This window comes from Protopterus annectens, chromosome 7.part0 (genome assembly GCF_019279795.1).
Source record: "Protopterus annectens isolate FY-2018-M chromosome 7.part0, PAN1.0, whole genome shotgun sequence".
In the NCBI taxonomy this organism is placed as follows: domain Eukaryota; kingdom Metazoa; phylum Chordata; order Ceratodontiformes; family Protopteridae; genus Protopterus; species Protopterus annectens.
In genome coordinates this window covers 710,910,363-710,935,880 of record NC_056739.1, presented here as the reverse complement: position 1 = coordinate 710,935,880, position 25,518 = coordinate 710,910,363, and the positions used below count along the sequence as shown (strand labels likewise).

Genomic DNA, 25,518 nt, shown 5'->3' with positions numbered 1-25,518 from the left:
CAGATCGTGCCTACTAAACCTGGTTGACTTCTTCAAGACAGTCACCAAGGCCATAGACGAGGGACAGGTGGTTCACACAGCCTACCTTGACCTCGCCAAGGCTTGACACCATTCCCCACTTGGGTATTACAGAAAAACTCACCAGCCTGAACATAAACCCCTACATCACGAGATGGGTTGTCAACTGGCTTACAGACAGAACTCACATGGTAAGAATAGCGGGCTCCAGGTCCGACTCTAAACCAGTCACAAGTGGTGTCCCACAAGGCTCAGTCCTGGGACCCCTACTGTTCTGCATATACTTCTCAGAAGTACAGGCAAACACAGGAGGACTATGGCTAACCAAGTTCGCAGATGACTGCAAACTGGGAGCCATAATTGACTCTCCAGCTGACACGGACATCCTCCAAAAGGGCCTTACTGAGACAGACACCTGGTGTCAAAGTCATGGCCTCAAGCTAAATGCCAAAAAATGCATAGTCATCCCATTTGGGAAAAACAAAACACCCACGAATTACCACATAGATGGAAGCCCCCTTAACACAGAAGAGGTTATAAGAGATCTGGGGACCCAGGTAGATAGTAATCTCTCCTTTGACAATCATATTGCCAAAGTAGTTAGAAAATCCTTCTATGTGGACCATCTAATTACTAAAGCATTCGCATCTAGAAATAAAGAAGTTACAGTGCCCCTCTACTCGTCACTCATCAGACCCATCACTGAGTACAGTGCCCCATTTTGGGATGTACCTCACAAGACACTTCCAACAGCTGGAAAGACCACAAACATACCTCACCAAGATTACTGGCCTCAAACATATGCCCTATGCAGCCCAACTGAAAAAACTCCGGCTGTACTCAGTGGCATATCGCTTACTCAGAGGTGATCTCTGCCTGACTTACAAAGCCAGGTCCAACTCAGAATTGAAGGACATGCTCCACCTAAAGAAATCCAAGTCACTGCGAGCCACGTGCTCTAGTGAGCTAAACCTTGCCACAACAATAAATAGAACATGCTGGAGGGATAGATTCCTGTCACAGAGACTCCCCATGCTTTGGAACAAAATTTCAAACTACATTAGGCAGAGCCCCTCACTAACACTCTTCAAGAGAAACCTTGATGAGTGGATGGGTAACAGAAAATACACCCCTGGGATCACTTCATTGGCTCTGCTTGACAGAGGATCAGTTAATTAATCAATGGGGCGGCAAAAGCCAACACACTCTGGCTAGGCTTATAAATGCCCTCGAGCAGATAGCCTAGTACCTATGAACCTATGAAATGTAATTAATGTTATTCCTAGCTTAAATGGCTGGTTAAATACTAAATTTAGCCTTACACAGCATCCCCCTCAACTAAGAATGCAACGGCTTATGTTGATTCAATGCACAAACTATTAGACATTCTGGACTATAAACATTTTAAGGTTAGGAAGCTGTAGTTGGAAAACTCAGACTTATTAGAGTGTATTCAGGCTAATCTGGTCCTAAAAGGTCTCCGTAACTGGAGATATCATAGTGGGCTAGAAAAAGACTCTGCATTATATAAAGAACTTATTGCATTTTTTAACCGACAAGGACTGAAATACATGGAAGGTATGGTTAAGCATAATACCAAAACTATAGAAAAACTGATTACTGAAACTAATATGCTTAACAATAAGATAACTCATGATCTGAATTACCATAAGAATCAACTAACCATGCCAATATTTTTTATAAATATACTGACAATCAAATGTTGAAATTACTTGATAGGAAAGTTAAAAATGTGGAAAGGGACCAAAAAGAATATGTGGACAGTAATGCTTACCCCAAATCCCCCACCTCACAGGTTTGGGGAAAGAAGCAATTTGGTCCTGCATTAAAACAGCATGACGACTATACTAATATTAATTACTCTAATCAGGGGCAACCTCATTTATCTACAAATAACCACCAGGTTGATTATGGGAAAACAAATGTTCCCGAGCATATCTTCTCCAACAATCTGTCGGATTTTTCACCATTAAGGAGATCTGAGAGAATAAATGAAAAACCATGAGGAACCAATGGCAACGGAAGGAAGAGCAACCCTCCTCCGGTGAAGAACCAATGGCAGCGAACGGATCGCTCACTCCCTTTTTACCAGAATCCAACAAACTGGAGACAATAAATGTACTTGAAAAGACTGTAGAGCATGGTTCCTTTCATGAAACTGTTAACAGTAGGGGGATTTTAAGATATATAATTTTACCATTTATTCTACCGACACTGAATTAGCAGATTTATTATCATGGAAAATGATTTTGTTCCATCTAGGAAGGCAAATATTGCCTCAGTATTAATTGATCTAAAGCAATACACTACAAAACTTAATTTTAGATTGATATTTAATGAAGAATCTGCATCTGAGTCAAAGAATTAAAACATTTCTTAATCCCCCTCATCCAGTCCTACAAACTTATGAAAGTTTATGTGAATTTGATTTGTGGACTACATTACATAGGAATATGAGCACTGCAGGGTATAATCTTACAAAAAGGGAAATCAATAAATTAAATGATTTGAAGGCACAAGGACTACGGTTAATGAAACCCGATAAAGGGGGTGGGGCATGGTTTTAATGGAGAACAGCGACTATATTGAAAGGATGGTAACAATGTTGAATAATCTTTCCAGGTTAGTGCTAATGAAATGAATAGAGCTTGCAATACAGTAAGGGGACAATTAAAGGACATGTTTATAGATGGTAGGATTACCATCGAAGAGTTTAATTTTCTCACTGTGTCCTCCCCCATTACATCTACTATTTTTGGGATCCCAAAGATCCATAAAAATATTGAAAATCTATCTATGAGACCTACTGTGGATGGGAGAGGGTCTTTAACTAATGCGTGTGCCAAACTGTTAGATATCACTTTAAAGTCATTAAAGGCGGATGAACCACAGCTCTGTAAGGACAGCTGGGATTTTCTGAGTAAAATCAATAAACTGGGGTTTCACAAAAGTGATTTATTAGTTAATATAAACATAAAAGATTTATATATGGTAATTCCACATATAGTAGGTTTGGAATGGTATTGTGGTTTTCTACAAGATAATGTATTTATTTATTTATTTAACATATGTTAACCGGGAAAGTCCGACTTGGAACAAAGCCAATTTTCAGCAGAGCCCCTGGGAGAAACTCTCCCGATGCATGTCTTTGTAATGTGGGAGGAAACCAGAGCACCCAGAGGAAACCCACACGAGCGTAGGGAGGACATGCACACTCTGCACAGAAGACAATACAGCCAAGAAATGAACTGGAGAACCTCTTGCTGTGAGGCAACAATGCTACCGCTGCACCACTGTGCCATCCATTAAAATTAATGTATATGAGGAATTACTAGAGATTATATTGAAAAATAATTTTATTAATTTTTGAGAACCAGATTTACCTACAGGTAAAAGGGGTAGCCACGGGCTCTAATGTGGGGGCCCTATTTCTGAATGTTATAATGGTACACTGGGAAAAACGGTTCATTATAAATGTGGAACTAAAGTATTCATTCAGGTACTACACTAGATACCTGGACGATATGTTTTCTGTTTGGAGAGAGACTAGGGACCAGTTATAGGAATTTATTAATTGCATAAATCAGACTACTGATTTAGGTATTTGCGTCACAAACTGAGAATGAAGAAATATCATACTTGGATATATTAAGTAAAGATTATGTCATTAAGGTTTATACAGCAATAATATCTAGGAAACCCACGTACTCCAATACTATCTGGTTTTACAAAAAAGAACTACTATGGGCAATTTGTAAGAGCTGCAAGGATGGTAAATAAATATCAGGAATTTATTAGGGAATGTGAATTAATGGAATCCATGTTTTGGAATACTACCCTATGGTTATAGTAAAAGAGCTGAATGAGAAGGTTATTTTTTAGAGACAGACTAAGTATTTTGTTCCAGTTCTTTCGTTGGACAAGGAAATTTGTGAAGGGTAAGCTGGTACTAGAAATCAAACTTCAGGCCATTTTAAGTGTTCTTTTGTCAGCGATTTTAATATTGATAGTGAGTTGATTAGGTTGATCCTCAAAAAAAAAATTGGGCTATCTTTGAAGGTGAGTGGGAGGTTTGGAATAAGTTAGGTGAAAAACCAATTATGGTTTATAGAAAGCATCTCTCGGTGACTCCCCCTGACAGGGATAAGAGAAAAGTATCAGCTGCACTTGTTATTGTGGGGAGACGCATAGAGGTTGCAGCAAGGTTGGCCCCAGCAATGGAAAATCCTTTCCTTCACATATTGATTGAGAGGCCACAAGTGGGGCATCAGAATGGATCTGCTTAATTTGTCTGCTAACATGTTGGTTTTCCCTGGAATGAGCATTGCAACTAGAAAACGGTCTGAGATCATCACCCATTCCCACACTCTCTGCAGAGGAGATAAGATTGCGCTCCTCCTTCCTTCTTGATGTACCAGACCACAGACATGTTGTTGGTTTGAACTGCAACAGTCCCTAGAAGAAAAGCATCTTGACATGCCTGTGGCACAAGTAGGACTGCTCTCATCTCTAGTACTCTAATATGCAGATTGGTCTCTTGGGGGGACCACAAGCTGTTGACTGTCCTTCCTAGGAAATGCCCCCCAACCCCAGCTGGGAAGGATCCATGGTCACAGTGGCCATTGGAGGCAGTAAAACAAAGGGTGTACCATAGACAAATGTCATCCGACTGAATCCACCAGTGGATGTGTCATTTGCAAATTGGAATAAATTTGACTGGAAAGGATAGAGGTTGACAAAGAATGGACCATTGAACAGCTAGAGTATACTAAAGGACAGGCATACAGAAATGTACCAAGGGAAGCAATACAATGGCCATGGATCCTCATGCTTGAAGGATTGATCTTGCTGGGGGGATGGATGAGAGATAAGCAGATAAACCTGACTCCTGACAGTGGACATGCGGTGAGGCAGTACAGCTGCTACCTGTGTTGTTGTATCTAGAAGTGTGCCAGTGAAATCCAGGCTCTAGACTGGTGTCAGTGTTGATTTGGTGTAATTTACTGTAATCCCCAGTGACTGACAAATATGGAGCAAATAGTCCCTTGATTGTAAAAGAAGATGCTTGGAGGGCACGGTGAGGAGCCAGTCATCCAGATATGGAAACACTCAGTATCCTTTTAAGTCCCAGATGAGAAGCCACCACTGCCATGCATTTGGTAAACACCATGGGGGCTGTGGCGAGTCTAAAAGGTAGAGCTCTGAATTGGTAATGAAACCCCGCTGAAAGCATAAGTGTCTTCAGGAGTGCCTGTCTATTCTGATGTGATAGTATGCATCCTGAAGATCTAATGAGCACATCCAATCGTCTTTGTGAAGACATGGCAGGATGGACCGTACCATGACCATTTGGAACCTTGACTTCACATATTAATTCAATTTGCTTAGATCGAAAATTGGTCTGAAGTCCCCTGTCTTCTTGAGCACTAAAAAGAAGCATGAGTAAGGTCCAAATCCTATTTGGTCAGGTGGGACCTCTTGGATGACTCTTTTTCTAGCAGCTTTTGAATTTCTTGTACTGCGTCTTTCCTCTGAATGGTGGAACATCGGGAAGTTTCTTCCTTATATGAAAAGGAAGTTGGAAAAATGGAATGCAATAACCTCTGGACATGATTTTTAACCCCCATGTATCTTATGTTAGGCTACTGGGTGCAGAGATAAATGTCCCACGACTGACTCCAGAGAGCTTCAGGAGTACTGGAAGGGTCTGTCTGGAACGGAATCCTGGAAAACCCGATTCTGCGGGTCTCCTCTGCCTCTAGGGTGATGTCTCCCATTAGGATTTCCTCCTCTGCCTCTGGAGGAATTGCCCCCACATGGATCTTGGAAACGTCCCCAAGATTTTCAGAAAGTACAGTTGTGTACACTTACCATAAATGTAGATGTTCGAGTGTATTCACTGTTGCAGTCATTACATTTGGGTTATCCTGCTGGCAGGTTGCCCTCAGTCGGCCTGAATTCCAAAGTCTTGGGTCCTGCATCGGTTGCTGTCGCCTCTTCCCTGGCGTCAGTTCGTCAGGGGTACAAAAGAGCAGCCGACGCCATTTTATTTAGTTTTTCTTGCCCCAGATGTCAGGTGCCCCAAAAAGGGTAAGCTAAAATTATGTAAATAAGACATACATGCACCAAAATAAGCTTTACCTTCATCTATAAGCAAATACACCACCTAGGTTGTATAGATTAGAGAAGTAAAGATAAGTTCCAGCAAAAATAAGGGGGATGGCGGGTGGGTAACCTGGACTGCAACAGTGAATACACTCGAACATCTACATTTATGGTAAGTGTACACAACTGTACTATGTTCTTCGTGTTTCACTGTTAGTCATTACATTTGGGTCGAGTCCCAAAGCTATGGTTGGGGGGGTTGGAGCTAAACAGCATTAGGAGCGGCTATGAGGCCCTGCAGAACTGCAGTGGCAAAGCCTGCCCTGGATTTAGAGTAAAGAGGCAGACTGTAATGTTTTGTAAAGGTATGCACTGAACTCCAAGTAGCAGCCTCTAATATGTCTTTGGGTGGTACTTCCCCGAGAAAGGCTGCAGAAGTGGCTGCAGCTCTGGTTGAATGTGGCCTAATGCCCTTAGGCACTGGTTTGCCATGCTGTGAGTAGCAGAAACTAATGCAGTGACCTATTCACTTTGAAGTAGTCTGCTTGGAGATAGCCCTTCCTTGTCATGCTGTGGCATATGCCACTAGCAATTGTTCTGTCTTTCTGAAAACTTTAGTTTTGTCCAAGTAGAATCTAAGTTGTCTGTGTACGTCCAAAGAATGCAGAATTTTCTCCCCATTGTTCTGTGGATTTGGATAAAAAGTTGGCAAATGAATTGTTTGGTTAAGGGCTACACTGGATACCACCTTAGGCATAAATGTAGGGATTGTTCTCAGAGAGACCCTGTCTGGATAAAAAAATGATAAAGGGTTCCACAGCCATGAGAGCCTGTAGCTCTGAAACTCGTCTTGCAGAAGTTGTTGCTAGGAGCAGAGCGGTTTTCCAAGATAAGAACTTTATATCCGCAGTAGCAGCTGGCTCAAAAGGAGGTAAGGTGAGTTTTTCCAAGACATAATTGAGGTCCCATGCAGGTATTGGCGTTTTCCTTGGAGGCCTTAAGTTTTTGGCTCCTCTGAGGTACTGCCTTAATAAAGGGTGAGAAAAGAGTGGTGGCTCTGTATTGTAATGAGCTGAAATGGCAGAGGCATGGATTTTAAATGATGAAAAAGATAGGCCTTTGTCCAACATCTCAGTTAAATATTGCAAAATCTGAGGAATATTTGGGACAGCTGTATCATTTCCTTGAGCTTGGTTCCAAACGCAAAATCTCTTCCATTTCCCAGCATAGGATTTTCTAGTACTGGGCCTTCTGGCTTCTAAAATGACATCCATCACAGCTTTACTGAGAGGTGTGGTTTGTATGGCTACATTATCCGCCATGCTGCCAGGTTTAGGGTCCTGAGTTGGCTGTGCAGAATCTGTCTGTCTTGCTGGGACACTAGATGAGGTATTTGAGGTAAGGTCCAGGCTGGGCATTGGGACAAGTTCCTTAAGATCTGATACCAGTACTGGCATGGCCAGTCTGGGGCAATCAGAATCATTTTTGGTTTCTCCTGCCTGACCTTTAGGAGTACCTTGGGGAGGAGAGGCAGTGGAGGAAAGGCATATACTGATAGGTTTGTCCAGCTGAAAGATAAGGCGTCCACTTTCCAAGCTTGTCTGTGATAAGTCCTTGTGCAGAAACTTTTTAGTTGATTGTTTTGAGGGGAGGCAAATAGATCTATGTCCGGGCGTCCCCATTTCTTTGTTATCATGCTGAAGACTTGTGGATCCAGGTGCCACTCGTGGGGATCCTGAGGTTTCTGCTTAGTTCATCTGCCAGGATATTTTCCTTTCCTGGCAGAAACTGTGCCTGTAGATGAACTTGGTAAGTCAATGCTGTGTCCCATAAAGCCATGGCTTGCCTGTATAGGGGATAGGAATTAGTGCCCCCTGCTTGTTTATGTACCACATGACCGTGATGTCGTCTGTTTTTATCAGTAGTTGTCCCGGATGAAGTAGGTCCTTGAAGGCTGTCAGGGCATTTTGAACAGCTAGCATCTCTTTTTGATTGATATGCAGATGCTTTTGGTTTGTGAACCAGGTGCCCTGAATGCCTCTTCCTGCCATGTGTGCCCCCAGGCATAATCCGAAGCATCCGTTGTTAGGCTCTGCCTGGCTGGGGGTAGTGAGAATGGCTGTCCCTTGTTTTGGAGGCAAGCCTTTGTCCACCATCGAAACTCCTGTTGCAGGCAGGGAATTGTTTCCAGACTGTGGCAATGCTGTGTCCAGACACTTTTCAGGTACCATTGAATTTTCCTCATATGCAGCCTTGCATATGGAATTAGTAAGATGCAGGATGCCATGAAGCCCAAAGCCTGCAGAATTTTTCTTGCAGATAACTGGGCCTTTGTTGCCAATTCCTTGAAATAGGTAGTCAGTTGCCTTTGTTTGTCTGGAGTGAGATAAGCCATCTGGGCAGTTGTATTTAAGCTTGTACCCAGGAATATTATCTCTTGAGAGGGTACTAGTTTTGATTTCTTTTTGCTGACTGTGTACCCTAGGCATGTTAAAAGTCTTATCACAAATGTCAGGTGCTGTAGTAGAATGTCCTTGTTCTCTGCTTGTATGAGGCAGTCGTCCAAGTAAGGATATATTTGTATTCCCTCTTTGTCTGCAGTAAGCAATTACTGGTGCCAGGCACTTTGTGAAGACCATGGGCGCAGTAGATAAGCCAAAGGGCAGTGCAGAGAATTGGTAATGCTTTGAGCCAGCTTTGAATCTGAGGTATCTTCTGCATGATTGTCTGATTGGGACATGCAGGTATGCCTCTTTTAGGTCTAAAGTCACGAGCCAAGCCTTGCTGCCCAGCATGGGCAGAAGCTGCTGTAAGGTCAACATCTTGAATTTTGGTATATCCAGGAAAGTGTTTAGAATAGATAGGTCCAGTATTGGTCTCCATGCTTTGCCCTTTCTGGGTACCAAGAAGAGTCTTGAGTAAAATCCTTGACCCTGCTCTTGCTGTGGCACTTGCTGAATAGCCCTCATGTCCATGAAAGCTGCGACTTGTTTTTGAGCCTCTGCCCATTGATATTTTGGCAGGTCTGGCCAACTGTTTGCCCTTGGCAGGGTATGGAAATGAAACTTATAGCCTTGTGACACTATGTTTAGAACCCATTTGTCCTGGGTTATAATGTGATAATTTTGAGAAAAAAGTGCTAGTTTTCTCCCTAAGGGTGCTGCCAGAAGATAAGTGCTTGGTGCAGGCAGGGGGAAGTCATTGGGACTGTTTCCTATATGATTGTGCTTTGTCTTCTCCACCCTTGGAGGTAGAACACTCCACTGCTTAGACCTGTAGGATCCTTGCGGCTGTGATCTGCCTCTATGACGTCTGGATCTGCCCCTTTGAGGTCTGTCTGAGACTGGAAAGGACCAATTCTTTGTAGGCCAGTGTCTGCTAAATCTAGGTGGCTATACATGTAAGAAATCCTTGACTGTTTGCATAGATTTAGCTTTGTCCTCCATTTTCTTTAACACCTCTTCTGCCTTAACACCAAACAAGGTATCATGTTGTAAAGGAGCATCTAATAATTTTGCTTTAACATGGTCAGGCAGATTTTGTTCTTTTAACCAAGCACACATCCTAATGACAGAACCTGTAACAGTGGCCCTGCAGGAGGCCTCCAGAGAATCAAAACCACATTGCAAAGTATGCCTTCCAACTTGTTCGGCTGCATGCAATAAATTCTGCATTTCTTTGTTTTCTGCACATTCAGAATTTGCCATCATTTTCTGTTTAAGCAGTGTCATGATATATTGCTGATATTTGAGCATATGAAACTGGCAATTTAAGACCCTTACAGCCAAAGTAGCAGATGTGTAAATCTTTTTTCCTCATCTACCCAATGCCCTAGAATCCCTGTCAGAGGGGGTAGGGTTTTTTGCAGTAGAAGCCTTGACCCCTTTTGGACCCTGAGAAACAGTTTCTGGGTCTGCAGAAGGGTTTTTGAAAAGGAATTTATGAGAGTCAGGGACCCTGTAGTATCTGTCTGGCTTAACAGGAGCTGGAGGTAAAGAGTCAGGGGTCAGACTAAACTTCGAGAACACATCATCTACAATGTCCAACACAGGTGGAATAGCTAGAGGCCTGTGTTGAGGTAGTAAAAGGAAGTCTCTGAGCCTTTTCTTAGATTCTGAAAAATCTTGGCTCTCCCAGTAGAAGGGCTCCCTCATGGTATGCAAGGTTTCCCCAAAAGAGTAGTCCTCAGGAGGAGGAGCTGAACAAATTGATTCTTCAGCATGAGAATCCTCATAGGGGGGAAGAGAATATTCCTGATCTGAAGAGGAATCAGAAGAAATGGAAACCTGATCTGAAGATTCATAGTCTGTCTCTTGATCAAGGTAATTAAGTCTTCGGCCATTTTGAGCATCTGCTTTTTGGGCATGGAGGCCTGTCCTTGTGGTTGGTGAACTTGTTTCTTTGCCTTTAAAGGTGTTTTAGTCTGTGTCCTTCAAGTCGGTTTAATATACAATTGTTTAGGTCTGAATACACCCTCAGAAGCTGATGCCTGCTCAGCGTTCCCGGACCCATCTGAGGGAATAATCTCCGAGGCTCCAATACCTTGAGTTTCCAGTGGCCTGGACGACTCCACGTGGGAGTCGGTAGCGGAGTGACTCTAAAGTAGCGGGCATCAGGGGCTGCAAAAGCACCTCACTGAGAACAGGCAAACTGGCGACTTGCTTAGGTGAAGCTTCGTCGTCGGTTTTGGGCCTCGGTTGCCTGTTTTTTTCATTTTTTTTGCATTTTTTGTGAATTCCGGTAGTCGGATGGTTATCCGACGACATTGTATAATTAAATCTTCGCCCAAAATAGCTTAATGCAAAATCGTACCGACGCTTAATAGTGCGTTGGTTAAATCTAGCACAAAACTGACAACTAGCAACGTCGTGGTCAGGGCCTAGGCAAGGAATACAGTAAGAATGAAAGTCCTTATGAGGTATTTGCTTCCCACAAGAAATACAATTATTAACTTTTTCTGACATCGGTCTGGAGCAAGAAAAAAAAAGTTTCCCCAATGGGGTACTTAGCTTTAAATGAAGACTTCGGATCTGAAACTCGAACACGAAAATCTCAGGAGTCGGCCGACCGGCACTTGCGAACTGCTTCTGCTTTCGGCACCGCGCGGCAAAAAAGACTGAATAAAATGGTGTCGGCTGCATCTTTTATACCCCTGACGACCTGATGTCAGGAAAGAGGTGACAGCAACCGACGCAGGACCCAAGACTTTGGAATTCAGGCCGACTGAGGGCAAACTGCCAGCAGGATAACCCAAATGTAATGACTGCAACAGTGAAACACGGAGAACATCCATATTTTCTTACGACCTCTGATTCCTGGAAAAGGTCTGTTGATGGGTAGAAAACTTGATTCCCACAGCAGACAGCGTCACTAGATGATATCTCGCTCACTGCGGGTAAGCATCCGTTTTAATGACAGAAAATAAGAAAGTGCCATTGAATGGGGCACTAATGAAGGATGTCTTAAAGGGCTCTTTAAAGTCACATAGCTCCATCCAGGCATGTCTCCTTATGGCAGTGCCTGAACCAGCCATTTGTGAGGTGCCTTCAGCTATGTGAAAAATCAACCTCATTGAAGTGTTTGAGACAGACAAAAGAGGGGCCAGCTGCTACAGCATTCTTTTGAAATCCTCTGCGGACATGGACTCTGAGACAGTATTTGAAAACTCCTTGGTCAAAGCTCTCTGAAGTCTCATGAAATAGGACAGGTAATTAAAGAGAAACCAAAGGGCAAAGTTCGCCAAGGCAAACACTTGCTTTCCAAACCTATCCAACACCCTAGACTACCTGTTTGGTGGGTGGACAGAAGACTGTTCTGCTAACTCTTTCATGGTGGCTACCGCCACCAGCATAACATCTACCAGAAGTCCTTTGCTCCAGTGGGGGTATGTCTTGGGGTGGGGCTAGAAATTTGTCTGGTCTCTTTAGGATAGATTCGACAGTATCCAGTTCCTTCCAAGCCAGATGGGAAACTAAATCAATGAGTTAATCTGCCTGGGTGGGCAGATGTAGGTGGCCAAGATGTAGATAGGACAGAAACAAAAGCCTCCAAAAATACAGATTCTTCTGAAGATGGACTTTTGGAAGACTACCCACCTTTTTGTCGGAAGATCTCTAATATGCCTCCGAAGGAGATGTCATCCAGTGATAATCTAGGGGACCCTTTTTTCCTTCATCAAAATTGGTATCCTCCATGAGAGACTCCAGCAGGGAGTCATTGTGCCTCCTCTTGCATGTTCTCTTTCGATGCATCTCCTCTGTGAGATGTTCAGGGGAGGTATCAGAAGAGAGGGGAAGTCCCTCTACAGGAACTGCTTGGAAACTTGTTGGAACTAGCTGTCCTTGTGGAGCAGTTCTGATCGACTCAGAGCCAATGAGGGAATAGGAGCTGGATCTGAAAAATGAGAAGTTGGTTCTCTAGAGACAGAAAAAGCCCTTTCCACAATTTTGAAGGCAAATGGAACCAGGGAAGCCCCGACTATCCAAGCTGGAGCCAAAGCTCCCAGCACAGGTAGCTCACGACTGCTCCAGGATCCATGCCTTGAGAATGGATCTGGACCTGAAGTGTCCAGAGCCAAAGCTCTGAGGGGCAGGGACGGATCCAACAACACTGGAGTCTATACCAGCCCCACAGATCTGACACTTTAGCTCCAGGACCTGTTCCAATGGAATCGGACAGGAGCCAGTCAGGGATATAACTGGAGTTGAAGCCGAAATTTGCCTAGTTAAAAATGTTGCCTATCTTCATCTTTCCTACTGTCTCCTTGAAATGAGAAATCCCACCCCCCCACTCTAGCATGGATTATCAGACCCTTATTCTCCATTTCCCCTTCCCTCACCTCTATTATCCATTTGTTTGTATATAGCCAACTGCCCTTCTCAATCTTAACCCAGTTAGTCTCCATCAAACATCTAATTAATCCCTTGTATTGTAATCATTTCCTCTGGAATGGCATACCTCTTCCCAGCTCAGTGTACCCCTTATGTCAAACAACTGATGCCAATGGTGAATTTCAGGTGTGCTTTTCCAAAATTATCAATGTATTCACTTCCTTCTATTCTTTTTTTCAGCACCTATAAGAGGTATGTCCTACTTCCTTAATACATTACTTGAGAATAGTCTGATTACTGATTTTAAATCTTGTAATAATGATGTATTAAAGTTCTTTCACTTAGAGTCCCACATTAATTCTAGCAAGTCCTCTCCTTTTGCCTCTGGATCTTTTTCTGTCAGCATGTCCTTCCATTTGGCAACATATCTCCAATCTTGACATTCAGCATAGAACATTATTAGAGTTGCTTTCGAGTAATACTCATATCTCCAGGACCCCCATTCCTCCTAGATCTCTCTGAGATATCAGCATTTCCCTTGTAACTCCAGCTTTATTACTTTGCCAAGTAAATTCCTTCATCTGCCTTTCTATTTTTTTCTGTCTTTACCTTAAATAGGTCTTCAAAAGCCTTGGAATATAAACAGCATGTGGAACAGTATATGTCACTTTATTGCCTGTACACTTTGATTGAGGTTTACACTAATCTTTCCAGTTCTATAGGTTAATATGTCTTTATTTTTGTGAGGGTGTCTCCTAGTCTCTCCCCTCTCTTGCCTTACTCCTAAATAGCTTACTTCATTATAGCTCCACATTTCCGTACATTGTTTTTAATTCTTCTACATTAGGTAAGTTTATATCCAAAGCTTGTGCTTTATTCTTATTTATTCTGTACCCTGATAAATACCTAGACTTCTTTAGAATTTCCTCACAGTTTTGGTAAGACTTCTTCTGGTTGCTCTATAGCTGTAAGAACATTACTGGCTATACCATTGTATTGTGGATAAGCTTATAATCTCTGCCAAAGATTTTAAGTACAAGTCAAACAAGTGCAGAGACATAAAGCATCCTTGCCCTGCCCCTCACATTCTGGTAAACTCTTCTGAAGGGTGGGATAACCATCATCTTTGTTTAACTGCAATACGTGTGAAGGTGTAAGTTCAAAGCTTGAAAGAGTGATATGTCAGCAAAATTTAGAGAAAAGGGATATAGCCAAGACATGTTGGATAGTATTATGGATGAAGTTATTTAGGAAAAAGATGGAGAGATGGCATTGCCCAACCCTATTTCTAATACCTCTTAAGAATTTGATAGAAACAAAATAAGTGACTGTAGGAATATACGATACTTAACAACTTATAATAGGCAAATTGAGATGGTCAAGAGAGTAATTACTAAAAATTGGGATATTTTAAGAGCTACGCCAGAGTTAAAGGAATTTATAGGTGAAAGACCAAATTTTGCCAATAGGAATTGTTCAAGTTTAAAGACTCAATTATGCTATAAAGATATGAATTTTATTGATAGAAACTGTAATTATTTGAAATTTGGAACGCTTCCTTATAACTGCTGTTGTAAGGTTATTTGCTGCATCAATGAATTTATTCACCCTAAGACAACAAAAAAATATATTTGTAGGTGTTCAGCTACTTGCAATACTGCAAACATTATATATTTGACTACCTGCAAGAAATGTACTTGTTTCTATGTGGGAAAGTTTTCAAGAAAATTAAAAGAATGGATTACTCAGCATTATTCAGAAATGCGCAGGAATGTTTTAACCAATACTTTAGCAAAGCATAAAATGGAAAAGGGATTAGACCATGACTTTGTGTTTAGAGCTATAGATTTGTTGCATAAAAATGTTAGGAGTGGTGATATGAACAATAGACTTGAAATGCGTGAATATGAATGGATTGTTAGATTGCAAGTGGACAGCTTTCCTGGTATTAATGCTGCAGTCAGCACCAGGCCTGTGCTTACATCTAAGCAACTGTGCTTAAAATAAAATGCATTATGTCTTTTATGACTACCTCCTAGCATTAATGTTTTTTAGGACTAATATGCTTTTAAACATTTAACTGATTAATTGGTTTTGTGACATTACTGGATGGGGTGTGCCTTGGTGTCTTATTTGAATGTATTTAATGAATTGCTGTTGTAACTAGAATTATACTTACATTGATGAAGGATTTTTTATCTGAAAGCTATGTATATTAAAAGTTCTAACTATGTTTGCAGAACCCATTGCTGCCTTTTATCCTTGTTTCTCCATGGCACTGTACCAGAAATCTTCCACCTTTGCCCTTAGTTTTTGGTCATTAAAGGACTACTTCCAAACTACAGGTCTGAATCAATAATACTATTCCTCAGGAGGTATTAGACTTAGTAGTTTTGCATGATGCCTTTCCTCTGTAGTAGCTAATGCAAGTAACCTAGACTTCAGAACAATGTTAACTTGTGAGTGTTTCTACCATTTCACACTGAGCTAATCGGAGGAAGGGCACTGTGCAAACTCGAATCTGTAATATATAACATTAAGTAACCTGTTTTCTACTTATTTTTACAAGTTATTTATAGCACTTTTATTGTCTGCTGCATACTTTTCTAGCTAGTTTCAGTGTGTGTGAGGTATTAACTGGAAATTGTCGACATTTATTAAGCATCTGTTTGGGTTTTTTGTTCTGATTTCCTACCAAGGAGTGTATCATATTGTTTCCCACCCTCCCTACCTACTGGTATTGTGTTCTTATACTTGGTGGCTTTGCAGTTGCCCACCCCTACTGTAAATTTGATATGGGACACTCCTCCCAGTCTAGTGTCATTACCTCATTCTACCTAATCCAGAGAGAACATCTGAGAAGGCCAACCCACTTAGTTTCTGTTCCTCCTTTCCCCTTTCCACTTTACAAACAAAAAAAAACAAAAACAAAAAAAAACAAAACCAAAAGCTGTAAGTAGTCTAGTCCAGATACAGATTTGCTGTATCCAGGACTGTTTGTAAACTTCTGAGCCCCCAAGCCTTTCTGTGTTGAAGGGAAGTCTTCTAGCTTAATTTTGTTTCTTAGAACTAGCCAGTTTTTTTAGTTTCAGCATTCATATCTGTTTCTTTGAGCTCAGCACTTGTTCACAGCTCATTGTAAGCACTAAATAAGCTACAAATTACTATAGCACTCAACTTTCCTCACTTGTCTAGAGGAAAACAGTTTTTAGTACTTAATAAATAAGCATCTATCCAGGCATGTCTAAGGGTCAGCTTCTGGTGTTTTCTCCTGTCTACCTGATGAATCAGGGCATCTTAGGGCAATGCAGCAATTGCCTCATGTACACAGACAACCCTCTCCTCCTACCACCCAGCACTACAACCTGTGAGAGATGCACTTGTATAGCCAAACTGGAAGCAAAGCTCTGGTCTAGACAGTCAAGAGGAAAAGGTAAACACTTGTACCACACCACACTCATCACAATGTCCCTCAAAACCTACACCACCAAAACACACACACAGAAACACAAAACACATACCTACATTCACGGAGGCTCTCAATAAAAATCGACCCAAGCTACAGGGACCTCCAAAGCAGAAAAGCAAACAACCCCCCCCCCCAACACAACCCAATTACACATAGCTCACAAACTCAGTGTGCCACTCAACCACAGCCCATAAGGCATAACAACGTACCCAACACTCTAGTCATAGGAGACTCTATAGTCAGGCATACTGATGTTCCACTCACCAGGCTAAACAAGGAGAAAGTTACTGTCAGTTGCCTGTCGGGTGCCAAGATTTGCCACATAACGCACGCACTCATGTCACACCACAACAAGTACAAATATGACTTTGTCATTGTCCATGTTGATGTGAATGACCTGAGACATACCTCCCTGGACTACATGAAAAGAGACATGGAGGAGCTGTCCAATCTTGTAGCACAGGCAGATATGACCCTAGCCCTGAGTAGCATCCTACCATCACCCAGAATGATACCACAGTACAAGGACAAACTTCAACAATTGGCTAAGCTTCTGGTGTCATCCTAAGGGGATCCATTATCTATCTGCCTGGGATGACATGATCGACAAACCACAATGCTTTGCCAGAGATGGCCTGCACCTGTCACCCTTGGGATTCCTGATACTGGCTAAGGCTCTTGCCACCCCATATAGTGCCTTTTTTTAGGCAAGGTTCAAATGACAAATTCACCACTGTAACAGGTACAAGCAAGCAAAATCTGAGGGTAATGCTACTCGATGCTAGAAGTCTAAACCTCAAAATGCACTCACTCGAGGCACTCCTTAAAATGGAGAACATCGACATATGTGCAGTGACAGAGACCTGGTTCAAGGCTCCAGAGAGCACCCCTGCATTACCAGGCTATAATTCATACCACACCTTTCAACCACCTAACCTGGACCGAAACATATTCATTAAGGATATCCACACCTCCAGGTTAGTCGCTCAGCATAATGCATCCGAGATTATCCAAGTGCAACTAACTCTGGGCAAGACCGCAATCCAAATTGTAGCTTGCTACAGATCCCCCACCATGCCCCAGGATTCCCACTCCTCATTTCTTGATACACTGGAAAATATTAGGGTACAACCTAACACCCTAATAATGGGCAATTTCAACTACCCCACCATTAACTGGGAAAACTACTCGTGTACCAACTCTTCTGCTCAACGTTTTCTGGAATTCCTAAATTCCAACGCCTTGGATCAATTATCCACACCCCCACCAGGGACAGCAATATCCTAGACCTGGTCATTGCCAACATGTGCAACCGGTGTTCCACACCAGAGGTCAATTCTTCATTGGTCAGAACCGACCACAAGCTAATTACCCTAGACATCCACATCCCACCCACCCCCCCCCCATTAGGGAAACCACCGTAAAAATTTTCTCCAAAGCCAACTTCACGCTTCTTAAGACAGAAGTGAGAAACCTCACGACACCCATGCTGATGGACAACAGAGGTACGACTGCTGAATCCTACACAGATGCACTTTATAAGCACTTACATACACAAGTGCATGGATCGCACAATCCCTAACAGAACCAAGATGCTATCCTCCAAAAAAAAGGAAGCCAATCTGGTGGTCCCCTGCCATAAACAAACTCTACAACAGAATAAAGAAACTGTTGCAAAAAAAGAGTAAAATCCCATGGTTGGAGGAACTTCCTGGTCAGCCTCAGTAAGAAGCTGAGATCCCTCATAAAATCCTGCAAAGCTAGTTATGAAAACAAAATCGCCACTGATTCTAAAGACAACCACAAAGCATTCTATAGCTATGTCAAGAATCTCAATGGCAACACTCAGATCTGCTCTGAGTTACAGCACAATGGCACTAAATATACAGAACCAATTGATATTGCAAACATCCTAACAGATAGGTTCAGTGATAACTCTCATCCCCTAAAGGGCCCATCTCTATACCGGAAGAATGCAAAGTTCCTGTAATCACGGCTGCACAGGTAAAAAACACACTCTCCAAAGCCAAGAACACAGCATCCATGGGACCTGACAACATCCCAGGCTGCGTTCTACATGAACTACAGAACGAACTGGCACCCCATCTAAGTACCATGTTCAATGCCAAAAAGTGCACTGTCAGGCTTTGTGCCCACTGAATGGCGCACAGCGACGGTTATCCCATTCCACAAAGGGGGAGCCACCACAGACCCTGGGAACTACCACCCCAATAGCCTGACAAGCCTGGTCTGCAAGGCTATGGAACGTATCATCATGGAACTTATGAACAATGTCATTGGTAATCTCCAAACTCTGAGCCCCACACAGTTCGGGTATGTAAAAGGCAGATCATGTCTCCTAAACCTGATAGACTTCTTTGAAGTAGTCACCAAAGCCAAAGCCATAGATGAGGGTAAGGTGGTTCACACAGCCTATCTAGATTTCGCCAAGGCATTCAACACCATCCCCCACTCTGGAATTATAGATAAACTCACTAAACTAGGTATAAATCCCTATGTCACAAGATGGGTTGCCAACTGGCCCACTGACAGAACCCACACTATGAAAGTAGCAGACTCCAAATCCAGCTTCAGACCAGTGACAAGTGGAATACCACAGGGTTCAGTCCTGGGTCCTCTCCTGTTTGGTATCTACTTCTCTGAAGTACAGGCTAACGAAGTTCGCAGATGACTGCAAACTAGGAGCCATAATCAAAACTCCTAACGATGTGGGCATCCTACAAAAGGGCCTCGCTGAGACAGATGCCTGGTGTCAAGGCCATGGCCTCAAGCTCAATGCCAAAAAGTGCACTGTCATCCCTTTTGGTAAAAACTCTGTACCCATGAACTACCACATAGGCGGTAGTCTACTAAACACCAAAAGTGTGATAAGAGACCTTGGGACACAGGTGGACAGTAGTCTCTCCTTTGATAATCACATTGCCACAGTAGTCAGGAAATCCTTCTACGTGGCACACCTCATCACAAAAGGTTTCTCATCCAGGAAAAAAGAGGTCATTGTTTCCCTTTACTCGTCGCTCATTAGACTCATTATAGAGTACAACACCCCTTTTGGTATGTACCTCACAAGACATCTACAACAACTAGAAAGACCGCAGAAATACCTCACAAAGAGGATTACCAGCCTCAAACAGATGCCCTACGTAGACCATCTCAAAAAACTCCAGCTTTACTCCGTCGCATATTACCTACTCAGAGGCGATCTCTGCCTAACATACAAAGCTATGTCAAACCCAGAGCTGTTGGACATGCTCCACTTAAAGAAATCCCAATCCCTCCGAGCTACACGCTCTAGGGACCTAAACCTTGTCACCACAATAAACAGAACATGCTGGAGGGATAGATTCCTGTCCCAGAGACTTCCCATACTCTGGAACAAACTACCTATCTATATCAAACAAAGCTCTTCATTAGCACTCTTCAAGAAAAATCTTGATGATTGGATGGGAGATAGGAAATTCACCCCTGGGATCACTTCTGTGGCTCTGCTCGACAGGGCACAGTAAAATAATTTTCTTGGATGGCGAAAGCCACAGTACCATTTGGCTAGGCTTATATCGGCCCTACGGCCAATAGCCTAGCACCTACCTATGAACCTATAAATGCTTCAAGCATTCAAACAGCTGCTGCACCTTAAGATATCAGAATGTAGTAGTCATTCCCCATGCCATGTATATTTTGTTACATCACTCCATGATTTTATTTTTTTTACACTGCAGACATGAGAAAGTGAAAGTGCAGTAATTTATGTCAAATGTCATAAAATCTATATTCTTAACTTATTTCCTGTGATGTAATATGCATCTGTCCCTTGTTATGAGAAATAAATATCCTACTGCAGTAATAAACCAAACAGCATATTGATCTAGTGGATGGTGCAGTCCATCTGTCTTACCTCTGTGCTTTGCATCTCCAGTGTTGTTTTATTATAGTGTCTGAAGCTGGTTACATTGAGGTTGGTCACTATGAGATTGCCATACTGTGACTTAGTGTGCTGTCCCAAAGGCCAGTATTGGCCACATTTCTTCCTTCCCCCTTCATCAGTCCTAGTGGAAAAATAAATTATTGTCATTCTTTTGGTTAAAACAGAAAAGTAACTTGCAGACCTACAGCCCCAAACTGGAGCAAAATTTTACGAGATTTGTAAAATGGAGTCATTTTAATGGTAACCACTTGAAATGTTGGGACCCACTAGAGCAAGTCCTGAAATACAGAGCCTGACTGGCCGAAAGAACAGACTTATACATACAAAGTCTACAATGTTGTTTTTCAGAATATTCCCTTTTCTTCAAGGTATGGCGATCTCGGAGTTGGTATATATAAGTTCAGGGGTGTGGGGGGTACAGGGGGGCCTGTCCCCTCCAAAAAGAAGTTTTAAGGAGAAGTACAATTTTTGAGATTTGCTTCTCTCCAGACTTTTTGGCCTTTTTTTTCGGCTTTTCAATTGACAACTTTTTAATAGGGAGCCCATTTTAGTACATGCAGAAACATGCAAACTGCGTGCATATGTTTTATCATAATGAAACTCCTATACATCAGGGTATAATAAATCCATATAACTCTTTCCAGAATGCACATATTTCTATTTACACATATCCTATGTGCATCAACATATTTACTCCCATCCTATACACCTCATCGGTTCAAAAAACAATAAAAAATGCTACCCTAAAACCTTATTCTCAGACTAGGATAAGCAGGCAGAAAAAAAGAAAACTACATGTACTGCATGCAGAATACATAACCAGTGATGCAGACCAAAACTACTCTCTCACCTAAATAAAAACAAAAGTAATGTACTCACCATAGTGATGCATCTGTGTTGTATTTTCAAACTTCCTCAACCGATGTGTCATGGATCCGACCTTGGATCTGACTTGGGGCATTTCTAGACTTGGCTCCATAGCTCAAGCTCATCCCTTTAACCATAATCCTCCTGTTTAGCTAGAATTACCACAGATAGAGTTTGCCCTCCATTCAGCCTACATCACGGTATATAGAACAAAAATGTGAAATAATACATTATAACTGCCAAAAAGTCACAGTCGGACTGCATGAAAGAACAAAGTGAAGGAAGAAAGGACTGGAGCTCATCAACAGTCAGGCAATATGACACCCTCAGGTCGAACTAGGAGACCAGGGAATAAAAATTTACAAGTAGCAAGGGAGTTGGGGGGCAGGAGTTTGAGGAAGGCTGGAAACAGACAACACTGATGAATCATTATGTTGAGTACATAACTTTTGTGTCCGATGTTGTCTTTTTTTGTCCATTCCTTGACTGATTAGGCAAGAGTCCCCAGCTACAGAAACTCCAGAGTGGTCCTCAAGGAAGGATATTCTGGAGTACAGCAGAGCCAAACACTGCTCTGTTTCTAGAAAGAATGTCCAATTTGTAGTAAGCAATACAAGTATGAGTGTTATACCAAGTGGCAGCTCCACAGATATCATCTATAGAAGCTCTAGACCAGGGACTGTGGCCACAGATCTAGTGGAATGAGCCTTAGGAAGAGTCTATCCATTTTCCTTATAGACAAGAGAAATGAAATCAGTGAGCCACTTGGTCTACAGTCAACTTTAAAACTGATTTACCCAGTTTGACTTTGAAAAAAGAAACAAATAGCTAGTCTGATTACCTGAAATATTTTGTTCTGTGGAGATAGAATCAAATTTGTCTGTGAATATCCAAAAGGTGCAGCATGTATTCGCCTTTGCTGGAAAAATGTGTAAAACTAGCTAGCTATTTCTGAAGCCACCTAAGGCACAAAAGTATGGACAGACACCCTGTCCTTGTGAAAAATTTGTTACGGTGGCTTAGAGGAAAGAGCCTGGAGTTCTGATACCCATCTGGCCTATGTGATAGTGACCAGAAAAATAGTTTTCCAAGACAAAAACTTTAGCTGGTTCAAAAGCGGGGCTGAGTCAGGGCTTGAAGAATTATTGTTAAATCCCACGGTAGAGTAGGATCCTTAATAGCGGGTCAGAGTATGACGGTACCTTTGAGAAAGGCTCTGCATAATCTAGATGATGACAGGGAGGAATAGTTACGTCCTACATGAAAATTTGAGAAAGCTGTAAGTTGAATCTTTATAACAGAATAACTAACACCACTATTAAAAATGGAAGCAAGAAAATCTAGGATAGCTGAAATAGGTGCCAAGAAAGGGTCTAATTGTGTCTGGACAGCCCACAGGGAGAATCTTTTCCATTTGCTCTTATACACCTTCCTAGTGGAATCCTTCTGAGAGGATAAAAGGAAGTGTTTAACCAGGAAGGAAAACCTGGATTGCCTAGCCATCATTGGAAGTGGAAAAATCATGCGATCAAGTTTGAGGGTCCAAATGTCTGAATGAGTCATCCCTGATAGAGAAGAGAGAAGCTCTGGGTTTAGATGCAACACCCAAGGGAGGTGCACCAGATGAGGCCACAAGAAGGAAAACCATATTTGTTGAGGCCAGAATGGAGCAACGAGGATTACTTTGCAGTTCCAGTGAGACGGTTCCTGCAGAAATTTGGGGATAAGTGGAGTAGGAAGAAATGTATATAGGAGCCCAGAGGGCCAATCATGAATCAGATAGTCTTTCGGTGACTCCCCTCCAGGGGATCAGAGCAAAGTATCTGCTGTATTTGGAGTTCAGAGGGAAAGCAAAGAGGTCGTAGTGTGGTTGGCCCCATTGACAGCTGTTTTTGCCACCACACGGTTGAAAAACCACACATGAGGGAGTAAGACTGACCTGCTCAGTTTGTTTGCTAGCAAGTTGGACTTCCCTGGGATACGCCTTGCCAAAAGAAAGTGGTAGGAAGAGATCGGCCACTGCCAAACTCTGTGTTTCTTGACAGAGGTGATAGGATTTGGTCCCCCCAAATTACTGATGTACCAGACTACTGACAATTGTCTGTCTGTCTGGATGGCAAGGATGTGAAGTTTAGCCTCTAAGTGGGATCAAGTGTCTTGGATCATCTATCCCAAGTAATGCCCCCCCCCCCCCCACCAGTTGGGAGGCATCTGTAGTCACTGTGGCTGTGGATGGAGGAAGAATAAAAGGTCAGCCTTGAGAAACTTCTTCTGCAGTAATCCACCATGCTGTGTGTTCCCTGCAAATGTTTGTAATCCATATTGGAGAAAACAGGGGCTGTCGTCTTATTGACCACTGCACTGCAAGTGTCCACTGTAGTACCCTCATATAGTACATTGCTATGGTCTCTAGAATTACGAAAGCTGCCACAGGTCCAAGGAATTGCAACACCAATCTCTCTGGTAGGGAAGGAAGACATGTGGGATTGTTGACTACGTAAAGTGTTTATTCTCATCTGTAGTAAGCTTGTAATTTGTAACACTGATTACAGACGAGCACCAGTTAACTACAGGACTTAACTGGGCGAGAGGTTACACTTGGAGTAGTTCACTATAATGCCCAGATGAAGACATAGCTGGAGCAAGTAGTCCCTGACTTGAATCAGTAGAGGCTTGACAGCAGCAGAGAGGAGCCAGCTGTCGTGATATGGAAACACCCGGAATCCTAACAGTCTCAGGTGAGATGTGACCACTGCTATGCACTTGCTGAATACCCTGGGGTGTGTGGTGAGACTAAACGGCAGGGCCCTGAACTGGTAGTGACTGGCTCCCAGCCAGAAGTGTAAGTACCTCCTGGAGCACCTGTCAATTTTGATTTGATAGTATGCATCCTGGAAATCTATCGAACACAATTGTCCTTGGGCAATAATGGTAGAATAGACTGAATTTTGACCATTTGGAACTTGGAACCTTTGACATACTGGTTTAAACTGCTGAGATTCAAACAAGCCTCAGGTCACCATTTTTCTTTGGCACCAAAAAGAACCTTGAGTAATTTCTGAATCCTTGTTGGTCTGGGGGGGGGGGGACATTTGACTCTCTGCACCTGCTGTTTTCTTCTAACTGGGTGAAACATCAAGATGTTTTGAAGGTTGACTGGGGGTTGAAGAGAAAAGGGTATGTAATAACCTCTGGAAATAACCCTTTGCATCCAAGTGTATTTGGTGATGCTGTGCAGGTTTTGTGTGCAGGGATAAGTGCCCCCCACCTCCTCCAGAGTGCAGCAGTCAGGAAATCTTTCTGAAGCACTGACATGACTTCACAGAGAAAGGAACTCTGAAGCCTGGGTTTTGCAAGCCTCCTCTGCCATGAAGGCATCTCCCATTGGAGATCCCCCCCTCTGCTGTGGGGGGAACCTGTCCACATAGGAGTCCGGGGATGAACCTTCTGACTTATGGAACTACATTCTTTTACCACCCCTTTGGTTTCCAGAAAAGGTCCTATGAGGTGGGGACAAATGTGTCCCTATGGCAAACAGTCTTCCCATCTTGTTCACTCCTAGATAGGGTTTCTTTAACCTTGGGGCCAAATAAGGTAAATCCATCAAAAGGAACACTGACGAATGATAACATTAAAGACTCTGCAAAATCACATAGGTGCATCCACACATGCTGTCTGACAGCAATTCCTGAATCCACAACTTTCAAAATACCTTCTGAGGTATGGGAAATGAGACTCATACAGGAGTTCCGATACGGAATGTAGGGTGGACAGTTGCAAAGAAACATTCTTGCCCTCTGTAGACATGGACTCCGACAGGGCACTGGAAAACTCCTTGATCAAGTCCCTCTGAAATCTTGTGACATGTGCCAAATAGTTCAGTGACTTGAAAGCAAAGGTCATTGATGTATATGAACACTTCCCAAACCTGTCCAACACCCTGGACGCTCTACTGAGGGTACAGACAGTAGAACTTTGTTCAGCAAGTTCTTTGTGGCTGTTGCTACCAGATGACCTGATCCTTTGGCTTAACCAGATGCTTATTATTTTTTTAGGGAATTCGTTACATGACATCCGGATTCTTCCAAGCTTATCAGAAGATGAGGTCTACCATGTCATCCACCAGTGGGAACACCTAGGATGTAGGTGACTGGGCTCTGAAAGCCTTGAGAAACATAGACTCCTCTCTGAAAAGGGGGGGGGGGTGTCAGGAGACCAACAACCTTTCTGTCTCAAAGGTTTGAATATTTCACCAAAGGAGA

The 25,518-nt window shown here is 42.6% G+C and overlaps 1 protein-coding gene across 2 annotated transcripts in view; it reads right to left on the bottom strand.

Annotated features, from left to right (window-relative positions):
* Positions 1–25,518, bottom strand: part of PTPN9 (protein tyrosine phosphatase non-receptor type 9) — a 2,029,980-nt gene that overhangs the window by 217,341 nt on the left and 1,787,121 nt on the right. For both annotated transcript variants that reach the window (XM_044077235.1, XM_044077236.1), the window contains exon 11: positions 20,360–20,510. In XM_044077235.1, the coding sequence (XP_043933170.1) occupies positions 20,360–20,510 (151 nt within the window). The remainder of the gene's footprint in view (positions 1–20,359; positions 20,511–25,518) is intronic.